The following is a 26926-nucleotide window of genomic DNA, read 5'->3' on the forward strand; positions in this document are numbered from 1 at the left end:
GAGTCTCAATGCTGAACAAGTAACTGACTGCTTCTAAATTATCTTCTAAATCACCAGCTTCTCAGCAAGAAAACTTTTTGAACAGGTGAGCCAAACATCAGGCTACTACTGTCAGCAATCTCCTAGTCTCCTCTATTAAGTACACCTATTTAGTCCCACGTGTTGACACAATTTCAACCTCATCTCGACCTCCATTCTAATCTGAAGGAGGCCCCAAAGTCAGCACTTACGCAGATGGCCTCACGTACCTGGCCCGGGATGTATCTGGATACTGATGTTTGGTGCCCAGACCCAGCATTTGGGGTCATGATCCGCAGGCAAGTACTTCCCACGCCCCTGTTCTCCCAAACAGGCTTTAACCCCCAGTCCTGGGCTGCACTCAGTATCTCCCAGGCCCCACCAGACAGTTCCCAGGACTGTCTGTAACTGAGGTCCTTACATGTAACTGAGATCCTTACCCATTTCTTTATCTCTTTGGATGGGCCCCTGATCTCATGCAAAGATCCTTTTCTCTCAGGTTTCTGATTCAAACACACCACCTCCTAGATTCTACTTTTGATCTTCTAACGAACAATCTACAGCTGCCCCCTCTATCCTGCTGTCTGCCTGGTCTATGCTGCCTGCTAACTCTGCCTTTCTAGACTGGCACCCAGAGTTTAGAAATCTGGCTTAATCCATCAGCTCTGTGGATCTAAATGACTCTCCCACCTGCCAGTTTATTCCTATCTGTTTCTGCTCAACCCTAGCTGACAGTTCATTTGCTTTAGTACAACCTGGACGATTCAAGAAAAACATAAGAACTCTGAAATTCACATCAAAATGTGTTTACTATAAATATCACCTCAGCTTTCTTTCCAGGCAAGGAATACATCAGATACTTTAAAAATCTGTTAGAGCGCCAAAAATAGGACTGGACATTTACTTGGTAATAATAAATACTTGTTGGACCAAACGGAAGCTGGGCAAGCCAACATATACAGCCAGAACCGATGGATGACTCAGTGGTTCTTCTGGCAGTTGGTAGTGCTTGGTTTGGTTGTTTTTTAAGTACCTTGGCTGGTAACTGGATAGTGTCCACAAGTATCTGCCGAACTTCATGTAATCCGCCAATCTTATCCCAGCCCAGGTCCCTAGGGTTATGCAGGTCGACATTTCGCAGAGACACAGGAATAAATCCTTGGAGAGCCTTTCGCAAGTCCAATGTTGTTAAAACTAATTCTGTTTAAAAATAAACGAAACTTTTGGTAGTCCTATTTGTATATGAATTTTCAAAACATATTGTCATACAGTTGACCTCTCTTACTCATTTTCCCCTCCCTTACCCCTTCCACCCTAGTAACCACCACTCTGTTCTTTGTATCTAAGTGTTTATGTTTAGTTTGGTTTGTTCATTTATTTTTTTGTTTTTTATGTTCCACATATGAGTGAAATCATGTTATTTGTCTTTCTCCGTCTGATTTCACTTAGCCAATCTTAACTCAATTAAAAAAAATGACATCAATTTAGCTGGAAATGCCAATTTTCTACTCAAATAGCTGCTTATTTGAATACTAAAATGGATATATTTAATTCTTACCTTACTACAATTACACTTCTCCACGACGGAAAGAAGAGTCCAAATTTTGGTTTTAACAGTAAAACTTACCTTCCCTGGTGGATATACTCTGATGAGAGAGACAAGAATGTATGGCTCGATCCATAAGCACTGTGAAATCTCTAGCCACAAACCCTTCAGTTTCTTTTGCTATACACTGCAGATCAAGATCAGTGAACTTGCTCATATCACAGTCTAGTTTATTTTTTATTACATTATACAGAATTTCACATCTTTGATCCTAAAGAAAAAAACACAAAATTCAAATTTATAGTTTTACTCAAGTGCAAATTTTTGTACATGTATTTTGAGAAATATCAGGTTGACATAATCTACAGGGACAGAAAGCAGATTGGTGTTTGCTTGCTGGTGGAGTTGGGGAGGAATGAACACAAAGGAGCAGTAGGAAACATACGGGAGGAGGGATGGAAATGTTTGCTACTTTAATTGTGGTGATGGTTTCATGGTGTGTGTGTGTGTGTGTGTGTGTTAAAACTCATCAAATTGTACACTTTAAATAGTGAGTATGTTGTCTTCAATTACACCTTAATAAAGTTGTAAAAAAAAAAAAATCACATTCATAATGATTGCTCTCTTTCTCCAGTAAGAAGATTTTTATTTTGGTTCCTTTAAGGGTTGTTATTCCTATAAAACATAATTCTAGCTTTGTTTCCTGGTGCACGAGGAGAGGGGATTAAGAACGCTGCTTGAGAGAGCTCCAGGGACGGGCGCGAGCCGCGGCTAAGAGTGCGGAGCCCAGGGACGGACATGGGACGCTAGGGCCGCTGCTGCCGCCGCCAGGAGGCCTGTGTGCGAACACAGGTCACTAGCCACATGCCCTTCCGGGGAGCCTGTGCAGCCCGCCACTGCCAGGGTCCCGGGATCCAGGGACGGCTCCCCCGGGAGAACGCACGGCGCGCCTCAGGCTGCAACGTCACGCTGGCCTCTGCCGCTGCAGGCCCGCCCCGCACTCCGTGACCCTCCCTACCCACCGGCCTGGGTGAGCCAGAGCCTCCGAATCAGCGGCTCCTTTAACCCCGTCCTGTCTGAGCAAAGAACAGACGCCCTCCGGCGACCTACACGCACAGGCGGGGCCAAATCCAAAGCTGAGCCCCTGGGAACTGTGAGAGCAAAGAAGAGAAAGGGAAATCTCTCCCAGCAGCCTCAGAAGCAGCGGATTAAAGCTCCACAATCAACTTGATATACCCTGCATCTGTGGAATACCTGAATAGACAACGAATCATCCCAAATTAAGGAGCCCTGTGGATGAAAGGCTCTTGGTGCTGCAGCCAGGAGTCAGTGCTGTGCCTCTGAGGTGGGAGAGCCAACTTCAGGACACTGGTCCACAAGAGGCCTCCCAGCTGCACATAATATCAAACAGCAAAAATCTCCGAGAGATCTCCATCTCAATGCCAGCACCCAGCTTCACTCAACGACCAGCAAGCTACAGTGCTGGACATCCTATGCCAAACAACTAGCAAGACAGGAACACAACCCCACCCATTAGCAGAGAGGCTGCCCCAAATCATAATAAGTCCACAGACACCCCAAAACACACCACCAGACGTGGACCTGCCCACCAGAAAGACAAGATCCAGCCTCATCCACCAGAACACAGGCACTAGTACCCTCCACCAGGAAGCCTACACAGCCCACTGAACCAACCTTAGCCACTGGGGACAGACACAAAAAACAACAGGAACTACGAACCTTCAGCCTGCAAAAAAGGAGACCCCAAACACAGTAAGATAAGCAAAATGAAAAGACAGAAAAACACACAGCAGATGAAGGAGCAAGATAAAAACCCACCAGACCTAACAAATGAAGAGGAAATAGGCAGTCTACCTGAAAAAGAGTTCAGAATAATGATAGTAAGGTTGATCCGAAATCTTGGAGATAGAATGGACAATAGAATGGACAAATTGCAAGAATCAGTTAACAAGGACCTAGAAGAACTAAAGATGAAACAAGCAACGATGAGCAACACAATAAATGAAATTAAAAGTACTCTAGATGGGATCAATAGCAGAATAAGTGAGGCAGAAGAACGGATAAGTGACCTGGAAGATAAAATAGTGGAAATAACTACTGCAGAGCAGAATAAAGAAAAAAGAATGAGGACAGTCTCAGAGACCTCTGGGACAACATTAAACGCACCAACATTCGAATTATAGGGGTTCCAGAAGAAGAAGAGAAAAAGAAAGGGACTGAGAAAATATTTGAAGAGATTATAGTTGAAAACTTCCCTAATATGGGAAAGGAAATAGTTAATCAAGTCCAGGAAGCACAGAGAGTCCCACACAGGATAAATCCAAGGAGAAATACGCCAAGACACATATTAATCAAACTGTCAAAAATTAAATACAAAGAAAACATATTAAAAGCAGCAAGGGAAAAACAACAAATAACACACAAGGGGATCCCCATAAGGTTAACAGCTGATCTTTCAGCAGAAACTCTGCAAGCCAGAAGGGAGTGGCAGGACATATTGAAAGTGTTGAAGGAGAAAAACCTGCAACCAAGATTACTCTACCCAGCAAGGATCTCATTCAGATTTGATGGAGAAATTAAAACCTTTACAGACAAGCAAAAGCTGAGAGAGTTCAGCACCACCAAACCAGCTCTACAACAACTGCTAAAGGAACTTCTCTAGGCAAGAAACACAAAAGAACGAAAGGACCTACAATAACGAACCCAAAACAATTAAGAAAATGGGAATAGGAACACACATATCGATAATTACCTTAAATGTAAATGGACTAAACGCTCCCACCAAAAGACACAGATTGGCTGAATGGATACAAAAACAAGACCCATATATTTGCTGTCTACAAGAGACCCACTTCAGACCTAGAGACACATACAGACTGAAAGTAAGGGGATGGAAAAAGGTATTTCATGCAAATGGAAACCAAAAGAAAGCTGGAGTAGCAATTCTCATATCAGACAAAATAGACTTTAAAACAAAGACTATTAGAAGAGACAAAGAAGGACACTACATAATGATCAAGGGATCGATCCAAGAGGAAGATATAACAATTGTAAATATTTATGCACCCAACATAGGTGCACCTCAATACATAAGGCAAATACTGACAACCATAAAAGGGGAAATCGACAGTAACACATTCATAGTAGGGGATTTTAACACCCCACTTTCACCAATGGACAGATCATCCAAAATGAAAATAAATAAGGAAACACAAGCTTTAAATGATACATTAAACGAGATGGAGTTAATTGATATTTATAGGACATTCCATCCAAAAACAACAGAATACACATTTTTCTCAAGTGCTCATGGAACATTCTCCAGGATAGATCATATCTTGGGTCACAAATCAAGCCTTGGTAAATTTAAGAAAATTGAAATTGTATCAAGTATTTTTTCTGACCACAACGCCATGAGACTAGATATCAATTACAGGAAAAGATCTGTAAAAAATACAAACACATGGCGGCTAAACAATACACTACTTAATAATGAAGTGATCACTGAAGAAATCAAAGAGGAAATCAAAAAATACCTAGAAACAAATGACAATGGAGACACAACGACCCAAAACCTGTGGGATGCAGCAAAAGCAGTTCTAAGGGGGAAGTTTATAGCAATACAAGCCCACCTTAAGAAGCAGGAAACATCTCGAATAAACAACCTAACCTTGCACCTCAAGCAATTAGAGAAAGAAGAACAAAAAAACCCCAAAGCTAGCAGAAGGAAAGAAATCATAAAAATCAGATCAGAAATAAATGAAAAAGAAATGAAGGAAACAATAGCAAAGATCAATAAAACTAAAAGCTGGTTCTTTGAGAAGATAAACAAAATAGATAAACCACTAGCCAGACTGATCAAGAAAAAAAGGGAGAAGACTCAAATCAATAGAATTAGAAATGAAAAAGGAGAGGTAACAACTGACACTGCAGAAATAAAAGAGATCATGAGAGATTACTACAAGCAACTCTATGCCAATAAAATGGACAATCTGGAAGAAATGGACAAATTCTTAGAAATGCACAACCTGCCAAGACTGAATCAGGAAGAAATAGAAAATATGAACAGACCAATCACAAGCACTGAAATTGAAACTGTGATTAAAAATCTTCCAACAAAGAAAAGCCCAGGACCAGATGGCTTCACAGGCGAATTCTATCAAACATTTAGAGAAGAGCTAACACCTGTCCTTCTCAAACTCTTCCAAAATATAGCAGAGGGAGGAACACTCCCAAACTCCTTCTACGAGGCCACCATCACCTTGATACCAAAACCAGACAAGGATGTCACAAAGAAAGAAAACTACAGGCCAATATCACTGATGAACATAGATACAAAAATCCTCAACAAAATACTAGCAAACAGAATCCAACAGCACATTAAAAGGATCATACACCATGATCAAGTGGGGTTTATTCCAGGAATGCAAGGATTCTTCAATATACGCAAATCTATCAATGTGATAAACCATATTAACAAACTGAAGAAGAAAAACCATATGATCATCTCAATAGATGCAGAGAAAGCTTTTGACAAAATTCAACACCCATTTATGATAAAAACCCTGCAGAAAGTAGGCATAGAGGGAACTTTCCTCAACATAATAAAGGCCATATATGACAAGCCCACAGCAAACATCATCCTCAATGGTGAAAAACTGAAAGCATTTCCACTAAGATCAGGAACAAGACAAGGTTGCCCACTCTCACCACTCTTATTCAACAGTTTTGGAAGTTTTAGCCACAGCAATCAGAGAAGAAAAGGAAATAAAAGGAATCCAAATTGGAAAAGAAGAAGTAAAGCTGTCACTGTTTGCAGATGACATGATCCTATACATAGAGAACCCTATAGATGCTACCAGAAAACTACTAGAGATAATCAATGAATTTGGTAAAGTGGCAGGATACAAAATTAATGCACAGAAATCTCTGGCATTCCTATATACTAATGATGAAAAATCTGAAAGTGAAATCAAGAAAACACTCCCATTTACCATTGCAACAAAAAGAATAAAATATCTAGGAATAAATCTACCTAAGGAGACAAAAGATCTGTATGCAGAAAATTATAAGACACTGATGAAAGAAATTAAAGATGATACAAATAGATGGAGAGATATACCATGTTCTTGGATTGGAAGAATCAGCATTGTGAAAATGACTCTACTACCCAAAGCAATCTATAGATTCAATGCAATCCCTATCAAACTACCACTGGCATTTTTCACAGAACTAGAACAAAAAATTTTGCAATTTGTATGGAAACACAAAAGACCCCGAATAGCCAAAGCAATCTTGAGAACGAAAGAAGGAACTGGAGGAATCAGACTCCCTGACTTCAGACTATACTACAAAGCTACAGTTATCAAGACGGTATGGTACTGGCACAAAAATAGAAAGATAGATCAATGGAACAGGATAGAAAGCCCAGAGATAAACCCACGCACATATGGTCACCTTATCTTTGATAAAGGAGGCAGAAATGTACAGTGGAGAAAGGACAGCCTATTCAATAAGTGGTGCTGGGAAAACTGGACAGCTACATGTAAAAGTATGAGATTAGATCACTCCCTAACACCATACACAAAAATAAGCTCAAAATGGATTAAAGACCTAAATGTAAGGCCAGAAACTATCAAACTCTTAGAGGAAAACATAGGCAGAACACTCTATGACATAAATCACAGCAAGGTCCTTTTTGACCCACCTCCTAGAGAAATGGAAATAAAAACAAAAGTAAACAAATGGGACCTAATGAAACTTAAAAGCTTTTGCGCAGCAAAGGAAACCATAAAGAAGACCAAAAGACAACCCTCAGAATGGGGGAAAATATTTGCAAATGAAGCAACTGACAAAGGATTAAGCTCCAAAATTTATAAGTAGCTCATGCAGCTTAATAACAGAAAAACAAACAACCCAATCCAAAAATGGGCAGAAGACCTAAATAGACATTTCTCCAAAGAAGATATACAGAGTGCCAACAAACACATGAAAGAATGCTCAACGTCACTAATCATTAGAGAAATGCAAATCAAAACGACAATGAGATATCATCTCACACCAGTCAGAATGGCCATCATCAAAAAATCTAGAAACAATAAATGCTGGAGAGGGTGTGGAGAAAAGGGAACCCTCTTACACTGTTGGTGGGAATGTAAATTGATACAGCCACTGTGGAGAACAGTATGGAGGTTCCTTAAAAAGCTACAAATAGAACTACCATATGACCCAGGAATCCCACTACTGGGCATATACCCTGAGAAAACCATAATTCAAAAAGAGTCATGTACCAAAATGTTCATTGCAGCTCTATTTACAATAGCCCAGAGATGGAAACAACCTAAGTGTCCATCATCGGATGAATGGATAAAGAAGATGTGGCACATATATACAATGGAATATTACTCAGCCATAAAAAGAGACGAAATTGAGCTATTTGTAATGAGGTGGATAGACCTAGAGTCTGTCATACAGAGCTAAGTAAGTCAGAAAGAGAGAGACAAATACCATATGCTAACACATATATATGGAATTAAAAAAAAAAAATGTCATGAAAAACCTAGGGGTGAAACAGGAATAAAGACACAGACTTACTAGAGAATGGACTTGAGGCTATGGGGAGGGGGAAGGGTAAACGGTGACAAAGCGATAAAGAGGCATGGACATATATACACTACCAAACGTAAGGTAGAGAGCTAGTGGGAAGCAGCCGCATAGCACAGGGAGATCAGCTTGGTGCTTTGTGACCGCCTGGAGGGGTGGGATAGGGAGGGTGGGAGGGAGGGAGACGCAAGCGGGAAGAGATATGGGAATATATGTATATAAATAACTGATTCATTTTGTTGTGAAGCTGAAACTAACACACCATTGTAAAGCAATTATACTCCAATAAAGATGTTAAAAAAAAAAAAACACTTTTTAAAAAAACATATTCTAAAAACACATTCAATGACCAATACCACTACCATTCTGTTATGCTTAATAACAGGTGTATTTTTATTCTTCAATAACAGTTAATTAGCACAGGGTCTGAATATTTAGAGTAGACGTAAGAATTTTAAACAAGAAGTTAAAATATGCTTGCCTGTCCCAGAACATTCTTTTTGAGCGTGCTGACACTAAAACCATCAGGATTGAAGTCTCCTGAGGAGATGATGGGCTGTATGTGCTTGTATATATTTGGTCTTTGTCTTGCTTCTAGCACAGATCTCCTAAAACCCTTAAAATGTCCTAATGATAAGAGTGATAAAGGTGTCTTGACATTAATAACAAACCCCCTTTAGCCTCACCTGAGTTTACGTTAATGAGGTGACTTTTGGAAAGCACCTAAGTATGGGGGCTGGTTGCCAGGGGAACCAACCTTGACTAGAGGATTGAAACTTTCAGTCCCACCCCCTGATTTCCAGGGAGGGGAGAGGGACTGAAGGCTGAATCAATGACAATGGCCAGTGCTTTAATCAGTCATGCCTATGTAACAAAGTTTCCATAAAAACCTAAAAGGACAGGGTTGGAGAGCTCCCAGGTTGGAGAACCAGAACACTTCCATGTGCCACCGGGCCAGGCCCCAAACTCCACAAGGACAGAAGCTCCTTTGTTTCGGACTCCATCCTATGTATCTTTTCATCTGACTGTTGATTTGTACCCTTTAATATTCTTTGTAACAAACTGGTAATCTAGTGAGTAAACTAGTTTCCCAAGTTCTGTGAGTTGTTCTAGCAAATTAATTGAACCCAAAGAGGGAATAGTAGGAACCTCTGACTTATCACCAGTCAGAAGCACAGGTGACATTGGCATCTAAAGTGGAGGGCTGTCTTGTAGAACTGAGGCCTTAACCTGTGGAATCTGATACTCACTCTGGGTAGTGTCAGAATTGAGCTGAATTGCAGGACACCCAGTTGGTGTCCAAAAATTGCTTGATGGTGTGGGGAAAAAACCCACATGTTGGAAATGTGTGCCAGAGTCATAATGGGTACAGAATATTAGTGCTGGTAAAAAAAAAAAACAGTTTAGTCAAAGTTTTAAAAGAAGAAATGCTTAAAAAAAGGTAAATATGTGAGGTGATGGATGTGTTAATTAACTTGATTGTGGTAAAGATTTCACAATGTACATGTACAGCAAATCATCATGTGGTACACTTTAAATATATATAATTTTACTTGTCAATTATATCTCACTAAAGTGGAAAAAAAATTCTAATTTCCATAGTATATTTACAGATTTTACCAATGCGAAATGAAGCAGTTCAGAATTTTTAGGGTTTTTGTTTCTTTTTAAATGGAATAAAAAAAGAAAACTTAATAATGAAAAAAAAAAAAAAATGCTGTTTTATAAAAAGACATTTCCTTGGAAAGTACCTGATAATATTTCGGATGGTTACAAACAAAAATTGTGCATCTAATAGCAAAACATTCACTGAAGGTCGATTTTTAAGAACCCTTAAGATCACTAACATAAGCATTACTTTAAAGCCACAAATCATGAATAAAATTGAAAAATATGTAATTTATATAAAAAGTGACATATGGGAATTCCCTGGCGGTCCAGTGGTTAAGATTCCACACTTCCACTGCAGGGGGCATGGGTTCAATCCCTGGTTGGGAAACTAAGATCCTGCATAACACACAGCACAGCCAAAAAAAAAAAAAAGGGACATATTTCAATAATCTTCACAAGTAGTATGTTACCTGGTCGGGAGGTTGAATATGCTGGACACACTGAAATATGTGAACTCCTTGAGCAGAAACAAGTAAAGGATGTAGAGAATGTTGAGACTGGCTTGTAGCAATCAGTGCCACCAAACTTCCCATGGAAATAAACTCTTTCACCACATCGTTCAAAGCTAGAATTAAGTAATATAGTGTAAAAACTTAGTACACAAAAGCATGAAATTTTAAAATCATACATTCATTAAAAATAATACCCTAAACTTGAGCTTTAAGGTGGAGTATGAATGGAATGGCTCCTCTTTACCGTTTAAGTTAATCTTCCATTCATTCATCAGTTTATCTACTGAGGACCTAATATTGGCCAGGCTCTAGTCAATCTAATGAAGGTATAGGAAGCACTGTAAACTCTGTACACTCAGAACAATGCCTAGGTGAGGTTCCTTCATCTAGATCTTATTAAGTAAATGAAAAGGGGTCTCTGAAATAAATATTATAGAAGGATGAAAATAGAACACAATATGGAAGTTTAAGTAAGCAAAATACAGCTCATACTCCTATGACTTCCTGAACAATCTCTTTCAACCCTAGCTTTTGCAAGGTTTGGCTGGCACGAGGTTAGAACTGAAACTGGCATTAATAACATATATCCGAGTCCTGACCTAGAAATCTGCAGCATTCCCTTAAACACTAGACTAACAAGTCTTGCAGATGCTACAGGATTCCAAATGTGAGATTAACACCAGTTTACAGTAACCCAAGCCACTGTGGTTACATTTTTTATCTATTTCACCTCTTAAGAACCTCGAGGCAGCAGAAGACTGCAAAATCCTCTAACCCCCACCCTGGTCCCACCCTCTCCTTGAACCCTAAGCTCTAGGCAAAGGAGTATTGTCCAGCATACTGTGATTTCTTCTACCTCTGTACCTTTGCCTGTGGACCACACTTCCTTTGCATCTTCATTAGCCTGAAACTGTTCCATACTAACTTCTACTACTCCATCAAAACTCATCTCAGGGGGCTTTCCTGGTGGCGCAGTGGTTGAGAATCCACCTACCAATGCAGGGGACATGGGTTCAATCCCTGGTCCGGGAAGATCCCACATGCTGCAGGGCAGCTAAGCCCCATGCGCTACAACTTACTGAACCTGTGCTCTAGCACCCGCGAACCACAACTACTGAGCCCGCGTGCTGCAACTACTGAAGCCCATGTGCCTAGAGCCTGTGCTCCACAAAGAGAGAAGCCACTGCAATGAGAAGCCTGCGCACTGCAACAAGGAGTAGCCCCCACTCGCCATAACTAGAGAAAGCCCTTGCGCAGCAACAAAGACCCAACACAGCTAAAAATAAATTTAAAAAAAAAAAAAAAAAACTCATCTCAGTTATGAACTCCCCCTAAAAGACCCTGATAATTTCCCATACCACCCTCAATTTAGTGTATGTGCTCCTATCACACCCTGTACATACTTCTAGGAGAACATATCCTACCTACCTCCTAGTTGTGTCATCCTGGACAAATTACATAATCTTTGAATTTCCGTTTACTCACCTGTAAAACCAGGAGAATATCTGCATGTAGAGTACAAAGCAACCCCTAGCCCCGAAAGGGCAGTCAACACATGGTAGCTACCATTATGACTATCAGTCTTCCGTACTAACATTGTACTTGTTTACTTTTATTTCCTCTCCAAGACTCTGAGAATATAGACTGTGCACAGAAATATTTGTCAAATGAACAAAGCAAGAGTAAATCTGTACAATTCAGCAATTTCTAATAAGTGGAGGAGAATGAAAAGGCCCCAAAGACTAATGATGAATTCGTAGAATTTTCACACTGCTCTGACTCTACTGATTTTGCTAATACAGAGCAACATTAGAATGCTACCAGAGGCCTCAAAAGCAACACATTACATAGCACATATTCTGTTCTCTAAAGAGAGCAGATTTACTACGAAGACTGGAAATGCTGTCTGATAAAGGACAAGGGCCTGCAGCCAGCGAATGAACGCGTTACGTTACCATGTGCGAGCCTCCGGCTCTGCACAGCCTCAGGACTGTGCTCGTGTTCTGGAAGAGCAGGCAGGCCAACAACGAGATCCAGGTCATCCAACAGGACAACAGAAGGCTGCCGCCACACCGCCTCTGAGAAAGCTGCCTCTAGGGCTTTCTGTATGTTTTCAAGCCTTTTTCCTTAACACAGAAGATATGAAATAGTTTTATTGTTATTTGAGGGCTGGGAAAGGTCAGGCTGCCATTGAAAGCATTAGAAAAGCTCAATATTGATTTGACTATGAAAATTCAATCAATACAGTATTTTGTTATATATATATACCAATCACTAAAATCCGTTAATCACTAACATGGTTTAAATAATACAGTCTCAAAGGACTAAGTACTGAATTTTACAAAACTGAAAAAAGGAATATGCTACTATAATTTCTATACATATGTATTTATTTATCCTTGCCTCATTCCACGGAGAACTTCAGATGGCTTACAACAAAACAGTAAAATAAAAGCAGGATGTGGGAAAATATAAATGAAAGCAGGGGATCACAAGTCAGATAAAATCAAACACAAAGGTAGCCACCTAGAGATCCTAGAATTGCTATATTTGAATCATTAATTTGGCTTCAATCATCCTGGTGAATTACAACTTAATTTTCAAAGAACAGAGAACATACCAATTCATAAACCAATATAAAGAGTTCCTGTTACTTAGTTCTCAAACAAAATTTTCACATGAGGCTTCAAGCAAGACTCTAAAGAGATGGACAATGTCTCTGAAACCACATTTATAGAATATGAAGTAATGGGTTTTCAAAGGCCATTTCTTAGTTTCCTATCATATACTATATTAAAAAGCAGAATATAATGACTAGCTGGGACTATATGGTAGTGGTAGCCAAGGGGGGAAAAATTAACTACTCAGTAAAATATTTCTGATTTTTAAAAAACTGAATAGATAATATAAATGTCAAAGATTTTCAAAAGTACAAGTGTACAGCTGACCCAGGAACAACATGGGTTTGAGCTGTGCAAGTCCACTTATATGTGGGTTTTTCCAGCAGTAAATACCACAGTGCTGTACCACCCAAGGCTGGCTGCGGACACAGAGGGACCACGTATACAGAGGGCTGTGACTCTAAGTTACACAAAGGGCTTTCGTTGCATAGAGGCTGGCACCCCAACACTCACACTGTTCAAGGGTCAGCTGTATGTGATAAACTGTAAGTCTCCTCTTTGCTGTCCCTAGTCACCCACTTTCCCTCCCCTGAGGCAGCCACCCTACATGTTTCCCAAAGCAAGTCAGAGGTAACCTATACCCATTAGAGTATATTCTAGATACTAACTTTTTCAGAGTGGTGTAAGTTGGAATTTTCAGGAATATAGTCTACAAAGAGTTTTGGCTAGGAAAAAAAAAAAAGGCCTCCATCAAATATGGAGAGTTTTAAAATTTTTATTAGAAACACTAAAAGCATTCGAAAGCCAGATTTAAAATTTCTAAGTAATTTTAATGACTAAATGACCAACAGAAAAGTTAAAGATTAGGTATTTGTATTTATTAGATTACCAGCATTAAATAGTAACATTTCTTTCTACCAGAAAAAAGATTTATGTAGAGTATTACCATATTCATACCTCGTAAAGCTTTACAGTCAACTATTTCCACATGGGCATCCAATAAGTTAAATGCTTCTTTACAGACTGCCTTCGCTAAAGTTGATTTTCCACTCCCCTAGAAAATAATTGCTTAAATTAGAACTCTCAATATATTCAGTCACAGAAATAGCCTCTGTCACTGTGATAACCACCAAGATTCAGCCTCATCAATCAAGTATATACTACACAATGTTATATAACAATTACATCTCAATACGGCCGGGAAAAAAAGAAAATCCACATCCCTGATTATAAAATAACATTTAAAAAATACGAAATAATTGTAAATACTTAGTAGAGAAAGGTAAAAAAAAAAAAATCTGTAATAGGGGCTTCCCTGGTGGTGCAGTGGTTGAGAGTCCTCCTGCCAATGCAGGGGACACGGGTTCGTGCCCCGGTCAAGGAAGATCCCACATGCCGCGGAGTGGCTGGGCCCGTGAGCCATGGCCGCTGAGCCTGCGCGTCCGGAGCCTGTGCTCCGCAGCGGGAGAGGCCACAGCAGTGAGAGGCCCACGTACCACACAAAAAATAAATAAAAAATTTTTTAAAAATCTGTAATCGTCCCACATCACAGAATTACTGTCAACTGTTTTGCTGTATCATCCTTCCAGACACTCCACACACATTTTATGTAAATTTAAGAACATGGGATTACAGTACTCCTGAGGGTTTATAATAAATCATTGTCCTCTTTATCAACAGATACAGAGCTGCATCAGCTCCCTAGCACAATACCACTGTGAGGATGTACTGGACCATAATGTGTTTATCAAAACCCTTCCTGCTGTATATTTATGCTACTCCCACTTTTAACTATTATAAGTAAAGCTAAAATAAATATCCATACATATATGTTTACTTATTTGTCAGATTATACCTTCAGAATAAATTTCTAGAAGTGTAATTACTACATCAAAAGGTATACATATTTAAATTTTGCTAAACATTGCTATAAGTGCCCCTTAGAAGACTGAACACTGTTAGGTTTTTTTTTGGATTCTGTGTTCATTTTATTTTTTATAGCATCTTTATTGGAGTATAATTGCTTTACAATGCTGTGTTAGTTTCTGCTTTTTAACAAAGTGAATCAGCTATATGTATACATATATCCCCATATCTCTTCCCTCTTGCATCTCCCTCCCTTACACCCTCCCTATCCCACCCCTCTAGGTGGTCACAAAACACCGAGCTGATCTCCCTGTGCTATGCGGCTGCTTCCCACTAGCTATTTATTTTACATTTGGTAGTGTATATATGTCCATGACACTCTCTCACTTGGTTCCAGCTTACCCTTCCCCCTCCCCATGTCCTCAAGTCCATTCTCTATGTCTGCCACTGTTAGGTTTTTATAATTCTTTTTTTTTTTTTTTTTTTTTTTGCGGTATACGGGCCTCTCACTGTTGTGGCCTCTCCCTTTGTGGAGCAGAGGCTCCGGACACGCAGGCACAGCGGCCATGGCTCACGGGCACAGTCGCTCCGCAGCATGTGGGATCTTCCCAGACTGGAGCACAAACCCGTGTCCCCTGCATCGGCAGGCGGACTCTCAACCACTGCGCCACTAGGGAAGCCCTATAATTCTTTTAATATAGGTTTCCTCCCTCAATCTACTACTATTTCTTTCCTTTTTCTCCCCCTAATAAATTTATTTATTTTTGGCTGCGTTGGGTCTTCGTTGCTGCGTGTGGGCTTTCTCTAGTTGCAGCAAGGAGGGGCTACTCTTCATTGTGGTGCATAGGCTTCCCACTGTGGTGGCTTCTCTTGTTGCGAAGCAGGGGCTCTAGGCATGCAGGCTTCAGTAGTTGTGCAATGCGGGCTTAGTAGTTGTGGCTCACGGGCTCTAGAGCGCAGACTCAGTAGTTGTGGTGCACAGGCTTAGTTGCTCTGTGGCATGTGGGATCTTCCTGGACTAGGGCTTGAACCCGTGTCCCCTGCATTGGCAGGTGGATTCTTAACCACTGTGCCACCAGGGAAGTCCAATCTACTACTATTTCTTACCATTGTTGCTTTGTCTAGCTTTAACACCCCTGTACCAGCTGTAATATTTTGCTTTTCATTACTGTGAACTGGAAAAAACAGCCAAGCTTATTGTGCAAAGTCTGAAATTTAGCAGGCATTCAACAATACTACCATCATTATAGTTTACAGAATTGCATTTATAATTAAAGTCACTGGACCCCAAAGAATAAAGAAATTAGGGGTGCTGGTGTATAGGCCCCACCTGTCACTTTTTGCTGAATCAGAGGGCCTTTTCTCTCACTCAAAGTAATTCACATTTGTATAGCACCTTTCATATATATTATTTCTCTTAAGTGAGGTTAATCCTAAAAGGCAGGTTAAGAAGCTGAAAACTGCCTGAGGTTACAGCCAGTAACTATATAACAAAGGTGGGACTCAAATTCAGGTCTTCTACTTGCTCTATTAATCACGCTACCTCTATGTAAGAAGGAGGAACTCTGGTTTCTGCATCAGTAGGATATTGTTTTTCAAAATAAATATTCTACCACGATGATATATTTTGAAATTTGACACAGGTCATCTAGAAAACATGTAGAGTAGCTGCTGTATTTTACCAGCCTTGCATACCTGGAATAAATCCTACTTGATTGTGGTATATAATTCTTTTAATATATTGGTTGATTTGATTTGCTCATCTCTTGTTGATGATTTTTGCATCTATTTTCATGAGAGATATTAGTCTGTAGTTTTCTTGTAATGCCTCTGTCTGGTTTTGTTATTAGGTAATGCTGGCCTCACAGAATGAGTTAGGAAGTATTTCCTCTGCTTCTATCCTCTGAAAGAGACTGTAGAGAATTGGTATAATTTCTTCCTTGAGGGTTTGGTAGAATTCACCAGTGAACCCATCTGGGCCTGGTGCTTTCTGTTTTGGAAAGTTATTAATTACTGATTCAACTACTTTAATAGATATAGGCCTTTTTATATTGTCCATATCTTCTTCTGTGAGTTCTGGCAGACTCCTTGTGTCTTTCAAGGAATTGGTCTATTCATCTAGGTTATCAAATTTTTAGGCACAGAGTTGTTTATTACTATTACTACTTTATTATCCTTTTAATGTCCGTGGGATCTGTATTGATATCCACTTTTTCATTTCTTATATTAGTAATTTGTATCCTCTTTTTTTTTTCTTAGCCTGGATAGAGGCTTATCAATTTTACTGACCTTTTCAAAGAACCAGCTTTTGGTTTCACTGATTTTCTCTACTGATTTCCTGTTTTCCATTCATTGATTTCTGCTCTAATTCTTATTATTTCTTTTCTTCTGCTTACATAGGATTTAATTTGTTCTTCTTTTTCTAGCTTCCTAAAGTGAAAACTTAGATTATTGGAGTAGTTGCTATATTTTAAGTTAAGAATCAAAAGAGAGCAACTGGGATAGTAAGAGGAAAAAAAAGTTATGATACTAGAGTTAAAAGTGAATAGAAATGAAAAAGCCTTATAATTTTGAATTGAAAAAAAGCACGAAGACTCACAAAGACCACACCGTAGCCCTGGAAAAAATATGCATTGGTAGAGAATAAAACCGTAAGCCCCTTAAAAGGGCAGGGAAGCTCTCGCAAGACTGACAAAGATTAAAACAAGAGAAGATACAAATCACCAATAACAGGAAATGGGACATCACAACAGATTCTGCATCTATTACCAGCACAGTAAGAGAATGCTACAAACAACTTTATGCTCAAATACTTGACCAGTTCCTCAAAAACTACAAACTACCAAATGCCTGCCAAAATGAAACAGACAATTAAGGACTTTGAATTTATAATGAATTTATAAAGAAATCTCTAGGCCCAGATGGTTTCAGTGGAGATGTTACAAAACATTTTAAAGAATTAACATCAATTTTATACAATCTCTTCCAAAAAACAGAACAGGAGGGAATACTTTTCAACTTACTTTACGAGGCCAGTATTACCCTGAGAGCAAATCCAGACAAATGCAGTACAAAAACAGAAAACTATAGGCTAATATTGCTCATGAACTTACATGCAAAAATCCTCAACAGAATATTAGCAAACAGAACCCAGGAATGTGTGGGTTGGCCAAAAAGTTCGTTTGGGTTTTTCCATAAGATATTATGGAAAGAAGAATAGACCACGACCAAGTGGGATTTATTACAGTTTTGCAAGGCTGGTTGAACATTTGAAAATCAATCAACCTTATTAACACCCTACCAACATCCTAAAAAAGAAAATTCATACAATCATATCAATTGATATAGAAAAAGTGCAGGGAGACCATCACCTTATTCATCACCACGTTCCCAATATCTAACAGCAGGCACTCAAAAATATTAGTGAATGAATGAATGCTTTCCATATCTGGTATCAACAACCCTATATAATAGATTATCAAAACCCAAAGAGAAGAATTAAAAATTGCTAATTAGTGAAAACGAGCACATTTTAACCACATACCTTTCCTCCCGTGAGTAAAAGGGCTCCGTTTCTAAGTCCTGCCACAAGGGCCATCAGCTGCCGAGACAAAGGGCGTCCTAGGAGGCTATGAGTGATGTGCTCCATGGAGGAGACGCCTAAGGAGTTCACTCCTCTGCAAACATGTAAATTGCATGATAAAACACTGAAACAGGGTAAAATCTAGCTATAAAAAATTCTGAAACTTTTCTTCCCAGGCTACTTAATGAGTTAATAAAAAGAGTAAAATCTTGAGCTTCCCTGGTGGTGCAGTGGTTGAGAGTCCACCTGCCGATGCAGGGGACATGGGTTCGTGCCCCGGTCTGGGAAGATCCCACATGCCGCAGACAGGATAGGCCCGTGAGCCATGGCCGCTAGGCCTGCGCATCTGGAGCCTGTGCTCCGCAACGGGAGAGGCCACAGCAGTGAGAGGCCCACGTACCGCCAAAAAAAAAAAAAAAAAAAAAAAAAAAGTAAAATCTTAAAAATGATCTCTTACTTGAAAGTAAAATGAATTAATGCCAAATCTGAGTCACAGATTTTAAAACTATTTTTATTACTTTCAAACATGTGCAGTAACTAAAAGTTTTGTCCTAATAGGACTCCTTAAGGAATTTGTCTTAATGCATACAAATATCCCCCTGAAAATGATTTCTGGTTTGTCATCCAACATTATCATAAATGGGTGTTTTTAAAGTGTTAGCATACTTGAAGACTTATTTCCTCTTAAATGTCATTTTTGAAATCCAGTTTCAATCTGTAGATTATATAAATATGAACTTTGACCTACTTCCTGACTCTGACTGCCAGTTTATTTCTGAAAATAAATATCATAAATTCCTAAAATTAGTCTGAACTGAAGAGATTTTACTTTATACTTGAATATTATGCCACATTTAAGCATTGTTACTTTATAGTTTAATCCTTTTACTAAAATATTTATAGACTATACTATTGCAGGAAATCAAATCACTACTACTATATCTACTAAAGGCCTCTGTGAAGAATTCTAAGAAGTAATGTTTATGTGAGATTATATTGTATTAAGAGCTGAAGTAATTGAGGAGGTTCTTTTCAGGTTTGTTTGTCTTAAAGTTGAGGAAAACACTAATAACCCCAATCAGTACATCAATAAGATAGTGAAGGAATAACTTAATTTGAAATATTTTTAAACATTCAACTAATGTTTTTGGATTTAACTTTTAAAATTAATTTATTAATTTTAAAGGATTATTGTTTTATTCAAGCATGTATGATCCAGGTCATATCTAGTTGGCTCTCTTTTCACAAATCAACTCTCAAAGTAAAATTTCTAATAAGTTTCAGACTTTTAGTTATCTAAGAAGAGAAGGCAAATTACTAAGCCAGGTGTGAAAACAGAAACAATCCTTGAAAAAAATATTTACTACTGCATTAGTAAGACTACTCAATGATATTAACATCTAATTTAACATTTACACATAAAAGCCCTGGAAAAGATAATGTCAAATGTGTCTAAACATGGTAGTTTGGCCATAACTTCTTACCCCAAGCAGTTCAGCTTTAAAAAAGGAAGAATAAAGTCAATCTCCTCACTGTTTTCTTCTTTTACCATAGGATCCAGAAGGACCTATAGTAGCAAGGAAAAATCAATTTTACATTTCAAAGTTATGCCTTTTGCCTGTTTTTCTTGGGTCCCAGGAAACTGAATTGCTGATTCTGTTACACCAGAGAGAAAAGATATATTGTACACGCAAGATTATAACTTAAAATAGCCCTAACAATAATAATTTACTCATCCAAGGAATATAAATATTTACAGTTAACAAGCAGTAAAGAATGTCATCTTCTTAATACAGTTTACAGATATATCTTTATTTGCAATTTTGATTTCTGTCACATTTATTTCTTTTCATAATCTTACATTTGTATCTTCTCTGAATGGTATTCCTTAAATTATATTTCAAAAGTAGACAAATAATGTCTAATTTCAAACCACCGAAATTCTAAATGACTAGAGAATCTTTAATTTATTAAGGATAAGAGTGAATATCCTAACCAAAACACAATATTCTAAAAGGAGCACTTTAAAAATATTTCTGGAAGAGAAGTGATCTGATAATATTTGTGAAGAGTTGAGAAATAAAGAACCGACAAAACAACATGGGTTGTGCAGCAAAACTGCAAATAAAAATATGAATTAAAAAAATTAAACCCCTAAGCTAAGTTTTCATTTATTTCAGTACTAAAAGATTTTAAAATCATGATCCACTTGCCAGTTAACACGATCAATTCTATTCTTAAAACTTAATTGTGTGGAGGCATCAATTTCAAATTTAGGATAAATCAACAATTTGTTTAGATAAGTTAAAGAGATTATAGAATAAAATATTTTAAGTCAAGTTATTCCTTACTCTTACCATTCAAGTTTCTAATACACTTTAGGATGCAATGTAACAGGTAAATTCATACTTTAGAATCAATCACATGTGAAAATATTATTTCATTAAATATTCAATAGTATGTCATTACTTGTATTGTCATCTTCTGTAGCAGATTGGTACTCAACAGAAAAAGAGTTTCTTCTTTTTCCTTTTCCCAAGAATGAACTATATTCAGAGAAAACTCCTTCAACCCTATTAAAAGGAAGGTAATAAATGTAGTTAGTACTAAAGCTGAGATGAAATAATTTAAAATTTAAATTTATTTAAATTTAAACAGAGGCATTCTTTGATACGTAATATCTACTGTTTAATTATCATTATTAGGTTTCCTGTTCATACATATCACAAGTTGGAAAAACAATGAAATTTTTCTGACTTTAATAGAAAAAATATTGAAATAACAAATAAAATATACTCACCATCTTTCATTTCCAACTTAATATATTCTTCCTCTGATACTATCAGAGGAAGTGTGGTAGTAGTAGACTGCTGTAGCCATGAATAGAACACAGTTTTTATGTCTTCTTCACTTATGTCTTTAAGCTGCCAGAGGAAAGGAAAGAACAGTAATGATATTCTAATACATGAACTTAACCTTAACATTCTTATTTTAACACCTTATCTTGCCAATAAATGATGTTCACAGGCACAGATTTGGGATTTGACATTACAGTACGAGTACAGCACAGCCTGAAGAAACATTTACACAAGTGGCAAAGTTTTAAATGCTCCTTTTCTCTATGCCCAGTGATACACACACCATAATCTAGCTCACTTGATAACCATTCCAGCCCCATTCTCCCTTGCCTCCCTCTACTGTAGAGCAAACGCTACAGTGGGAGAGCAAACTCCTCTACTCCCAGCTTGGAACTGTGTGTGCATGCATCTGGCTGCACTCTGGCCAATGCTTTACAATCAGCAATCCATGGGAAAGCCTTCTCTTCCTAATTAAAAGGTAGAGAAACCTTGCAAGGAGAAGAATTCTGCTTTGTGCCTTTCCTTCTGCTGCCAAGAATGCAGACGTGATACCTATTACTACTGCAAATGTCTTGCATCTAAGAGGAGGAGAGGCAAAGGCTAAAGATGGCAGAAGAAAAAGACCAAAGGAGCCTAGATCCTTGGTTACATGGTTTAACCCCGTTGAGCTCCTCCAAACTTCTTTGCGCATGAGAAAAATAAACTTTTTATATGTTAGTGTCACTTTTTTTTTTCTGTTAATATGGCCGATGTACTCAACAAGTAGAGTGTTAATAAATTGTTCAAAAGGTATTAAGAAATTCTGAGAAAAACACTGCTAATTTTTGATGCTTTTAGATTAACATTGTTTTAAAAATCTATTTGAAATTAAAAAGGGAATAACAAAAATTCATAAATGAAAGATAATATCTGCCTAGGAAAATAAACCTCTATTCTACCATTTCTCAACTGGTCCATTTCTGTTATCTCTCTTTATTCAGAGTCAAGCTTAGATCCACTGATTAAGCTCAGTTGAGAATATGTTTACCACCAAAAGCAACCTAAGCTAAGAAAAGGCATCATTTTCCCATTCTTAAAAATCACAGAAATAGTCAGTTACTTCTTTGAATATTATTGTGCAATGGGATTAAAGACCTAAAGGAAGTCATAAAATGAAAATGAAAACTATTTAAAATCAAGACTTTTAGGATCAGAAAGCAACTCATAGTTCCTCTAGAATCAAACATCCTTAAGTCCTAAGTGATATGATCAGCCAAGAGAGACCTTCCAAGGTCATAAAGCTTACACTAAAGTATGCAACTCAGGACAGGAAAGAAATTCGGTAGTAATATTCCATTCCTGACACCAGAAAAAAACAAAAAAACAATGAGCAGTGGCTAATTATTTTTGTACATAAGACCTAAATTTTGAAAAAAAACCCCACCAAGATCAATAACCGAGGTAAAAGCAGAGCTCCTGTAAACTTAAAAAAGAAAACTTAAAAAAAGTCAAGAGCCATGGAAGTTCCCTGTTCCAAAGACTTTTATAATATGGTCTACATGTTTAAAGATTTCTTAAGAATATCAAGGTAATATATATAGAAAGCAAAATATCTGACTTTGAAAATCCTGCAGTTATCAAGACAATGTTAAATTTCCTTCACATATTTTTAAAAAAGATACTGAGCAACTAGACAGAGACAAGATGGTGGAACAGAAGAACTTGACCTCACCTTCCTCTCAAGGAAACACCCAAATCACAACTGTTATATAACCATCTACAAAAAAGACTAGAACCTACCAAATAAGATATTCTATACCCAAAGATAAAGAAGAAGCCACAACGAGATGGTAGGAGGAGTGCTTTTGCAATATACTCAAGTCCCATACCCGCCGGGTAGGTGAGCCACAAACTGGAAAATAATTATATTGCAGAGGTTCTCGCCAAGGAGTGAGAGTTCGGAGCCCCATGTCAGGCTGCCCAGCCTGGGGGTCTGGCATTGGGAGGAGGAGCCACCAGAGTACTTGGCTTTGAAGGCCAGTGGGGCTTAAGTGCAGGAGCTCCACAGGACTGGGGGAAACAGAGACTACTCTTGGAGGGTGCACACAAGGTTTCACATGCACTGGGACCCAGAGCAAAACAGTGATGCCATGGGAACCTGGGCCAGACCCACCTGCGGGTCTTAGAGAGTTTCCTGGGGAGGTGGGGGGTTGGCTGTGGCTCACTGTGGGGGCAAGGACACTGGTGGCAGAGGCCCCAGGGAATATTCATGGCATGAGCTCTCCCAGAGGTCACCTTTTGGCACTGAGACCTGGCCTCACCCAACAGCCTGCAGGCTCCACTGCTGGGACGCCTCAGGCCAAACAACCAACAGGGTGGGAACACAGCCCCACCCATGAGCAGAGAGGCTGCCTAAAGTCTTCCTGAGCCCACAGCCATCTCTAAACACACCTCTTGACACAGCCCTGCTCACTAGAGGCACAAAATCCAGCTCCACCCACCAGGGGGCAGGCACTAGTCCCTCCCACCAGGAAGCCTGCAGAAGCCCCTGGACCAACCTCACCCAGCAGGGGGCAGACACCAGAAACAAGAAGAACTACAATCCTGTAGCCTGAGGAACAGAGACCACAAACACAGAACATTAGAAAATATGACACAGCAGAGAAATCTGTTCCAGACAAAGGAAAAAGATAAAACCCCAGAAGAACAACTAAGTGAAGTGGAGATAGGCAATATACCTGAAAAAGAATTCAGAGTAATAATAGTAAAGAAGATCCAAAAACTCGAAAAAAGAATAGAGGCACAGACTGAGAGGGTACAAGAAATGATTAACAAAGAGCTAGAAGCTTGAAAAAACAGATGTACAATACAATAACTGAAATGAAAAATACACTGGAAAGAATCAATAGCAGAATAAATGGGGCAGAAGAATGAACAAGTGAGCTGGAAGACAGATTGGAGGAAATCACTGCCACGGAGCAGAATAAAGAAAAAAGAATGAAGAGAAATTAGGACAGTCTAAGGGACCTCTGGGACAACATTAAAAGCACCAACATTCACATTATAGGGGTCCCAGAAGGAGAAGAGAGAAAGGGCCTGAGAAAATATTTGAAGAGATAATAGCTGAAAACTTCCTTAACTAATGGGAAAGGAAACACTCACTCAAGTCCACAAAGCACAGAGAGTCCCAGGCAGAATAAACCCAAGCAGGAACACACTGAGACACATGTTAATCAAACTGACAAAATTTAAAGACAAAGAGAAAATAATAAAAGCAACAAGGGGAAAGCAACAAATAACATACAAGGGCATCCTCATAAGGTTATTAGCTGATTTTTCAGCAGAAACTCTATAGGCCAGAAGGCAGTGGCACAATATATTTAAAATGATGAAAGGGAAAAACGTACAACCAAGAACATTCTACCTAGCAAGGCTCTTGTTCAGATTCGACGGAGAAATCAAAAGCTTTACAGACAAGCAAAAGCTTAGAGAATTCAGCAACACCAAATCAGCTTTACAACAAATGCTCAAGGAACTTCTCTAGATGGAAAAGAAAAGGCCACAACTAGAAACAAGAAAATTATAAATAGGATAGCTCAAAGGTAAAGGCAAACATAGAGCAAAGGTAGGAAATCATCCACATACAAACAGGATACCAAAACCAGCAATCATGAGAAGAGGAGAGCACAAATGCAGCATATTGAAAATACATTTGAAGTTAAGAGAGCAGCAACTGAAAACAATCTCGTATATATATACACTGCTATATCAAAACCTCATGGGAGGGCTTCCCTGGTGGCGCAGTGGATGAGAGTCCGCCTGACGATGCAGGGGACATGGGTTCGTGCACCAGTCCGGGAAGATCCCACATGCTGCCAAGCGGTTAGGCCCATGAGCCATGGCCGCTGAGCCTGCACATCCGGAGCCTGTGCTCCGCAACGGGAGAGGCCACAACAGTGAGAGGCCCGCATATCGCAAACAACAACAACAACAACAACAAAAAACCCTCATGGGAACTGCAAACCAAAAATCTACAATAGATATGCACAAAAAAAGAAAAACCAATCCAAACACAACACTAAAGATAGCTATCAAATCACACGAGAACAAAAGAGGAAAGGAAGAAAAAAGACCTACAAAAACAAATCCAAAACAATTAACAAAATGGCAATAAGGACATACATATTGACAATTACCTTAAATGTATTGATAAATGGATTAAATGCTCCAACCAAAAGACACAGACTGGCTGAATGGATACAAATACAAGACCTGTATATACGCTGTCTACAAGAGACCCACTTCAGATCTAGGGACACATAGACTGAAAGTGAGGGGATGGAAAAAGGCATTCCATGCAAATGGAAATCGAAAGAAAGCTGGAGTAGTAATACTCGTATCAGACAAGATAGACGTTAAAATAAAGAATGTTACAAGAGACAAAGAAGGACACTACATTAATGATCAAGGGATCAATCCAAGAAGAAGATATAACAATTGTAATTATATATGCACCCAACACAGAAGCACCTCAATACATACGGCAAATAATAATAGCCATAAAAGGAGAAATCGACAGTACCACAATAATAGTGAGGAACTTTAACAACCCACTTTCATCAATGGACAGATCATCCAGACACAAAATCAATACGGAAACACAGCCCTTAAATGCCACATTAGACCAGATGGACTTAATTGATATTTATAGACCTTCCATCCAAAAGCAGCAGAATACACAATCTTTTCAAGTGCACATGGAACATTCTCCAGGATTGAGCACATGCTGGGACACAAAGCAAGGCTCAGTAAATTTAAGAAAATTGAAATCATATCAAGCATCTTTTCCACCACAATGCTATGAGATTAGAAGTTCACTACAAGAAAATAACTGTAAAAAACACAAACACATGGAGGCTAAACAATATGCTACTAAACAACCAATGGATCACTGAAAAAAAATCAAAGAGGAAATCAAAAAATACCTAGAGACAAATGAAAAAAAAAGCATGACAATCCAAAACCTATGGGACGCAGCAAAAGCAGTTCTAAGAGGGAAGTTTATGGCAATACAATCCTACCTTGGAAACAAGAAAAATCTCAAATAAACTACCTAACGTGACACCTAAAGCAGCTAGAGAAAGAACAACAAACAAAACCCAAAGTCAGTAGAAGGAAAAAAACCATAAAGAGCAGAGCAGAAGTAAGTGAAATAGAGACAAAGAAAACAACAGAAAAGATCAATGAAACTAAAACTGGTTCTTTGAAAAGATAAACAAAAATGATAAATCTTTAGTCAGACTCATCAAGAAAAAAAAGGAGGGCTCAAATCAATAAAATTAGAAATAAAAAAAAGTTACAATGGACACCACAGCAATACAAAGGATCGTAAGAGACTACTACAAGCAACTATACACCAATAAAATGGACAACCTAGAAGAAATGGACAAATTCTTAGACAGGTACAATCTTCTAAGACTGAACCAGGAAGAAACAGAAAATATGAACACACCAACCACAAGCACTGAAATTTAAACTGTGATTTTAAAACGTCCAACAAACAAAAGTTGAGGACCAGATGGCTTCACAGGCAAATTCTATCAAACATTTAGAAAAGAGTTAACGCTTATCCTTCTGAAACTATTCCAAAAGGTTGCAGAGGAAGGAACATTCCCAAACTCATTCTATGAGGCCACCATCACCCTCAT

The 26926-nt window shown here is 38.6% G+C and overlaps 1 protein-coding gene across 3 annotated transcripts in view; it reads right to left on the reverse strand.

Annotated features, from left to right (window-relative positions):
* Positions 1–26926, reverse strand: part of PEX1 (peroxisomal biogenesis factor 1) — a 79585-nt gene that overhangs the window by 32242 nt on the left and 20417 nt on the right. For all 3 annotated transcript variants that reach the window (XM_030857274.2, XM_060304591.1, XM_030857275.2), the window contains exons 7-15: positions 21182–21305; positions 20851–20954; positions 19866–19948; positions 18343–18475; positions 13890–13986; positions 12267–12437; positions 10270–10424; positions 1646–1835; positions 1052–1218 (exon numbers count right to left, since the gene is read on the reverse strand). In XM_030857274.2, coding sequence (XP_030713134.1) covers positions 1052–1218; positions 1646–1835; positions 10270–10424; positions 12267–12437; positions 13890–13986; positions 18343–18475; positions 19866–19948; positions 20851–20954; positions 21182–21305 — 1224 coding nt within the window. The remainder of the gene's footprint in view (positions 1–1051; positions 1219–1645; positions 1836–10269; positions 10425–12266; positions 12438–13889; positions 13987–18342; positions 18476–19865; positions 19949–20850; positions 20955–21181; positions 21306–26926) is intronic.

Source organism: Globicephala melas, chromosome 9 (assembly GCF_963455315.2).
Source record: "Globicephala melas chromosome 9, mGloMel1.2, whole genome shotgun sequence".
Classification (NCBI taxonomy): domain Eukaryota; kingdom Metazoa; phylum Chordata; class Mammalia; order Artiodactyla; family Delphinidae; genus Globicephala; species Globicephala melas.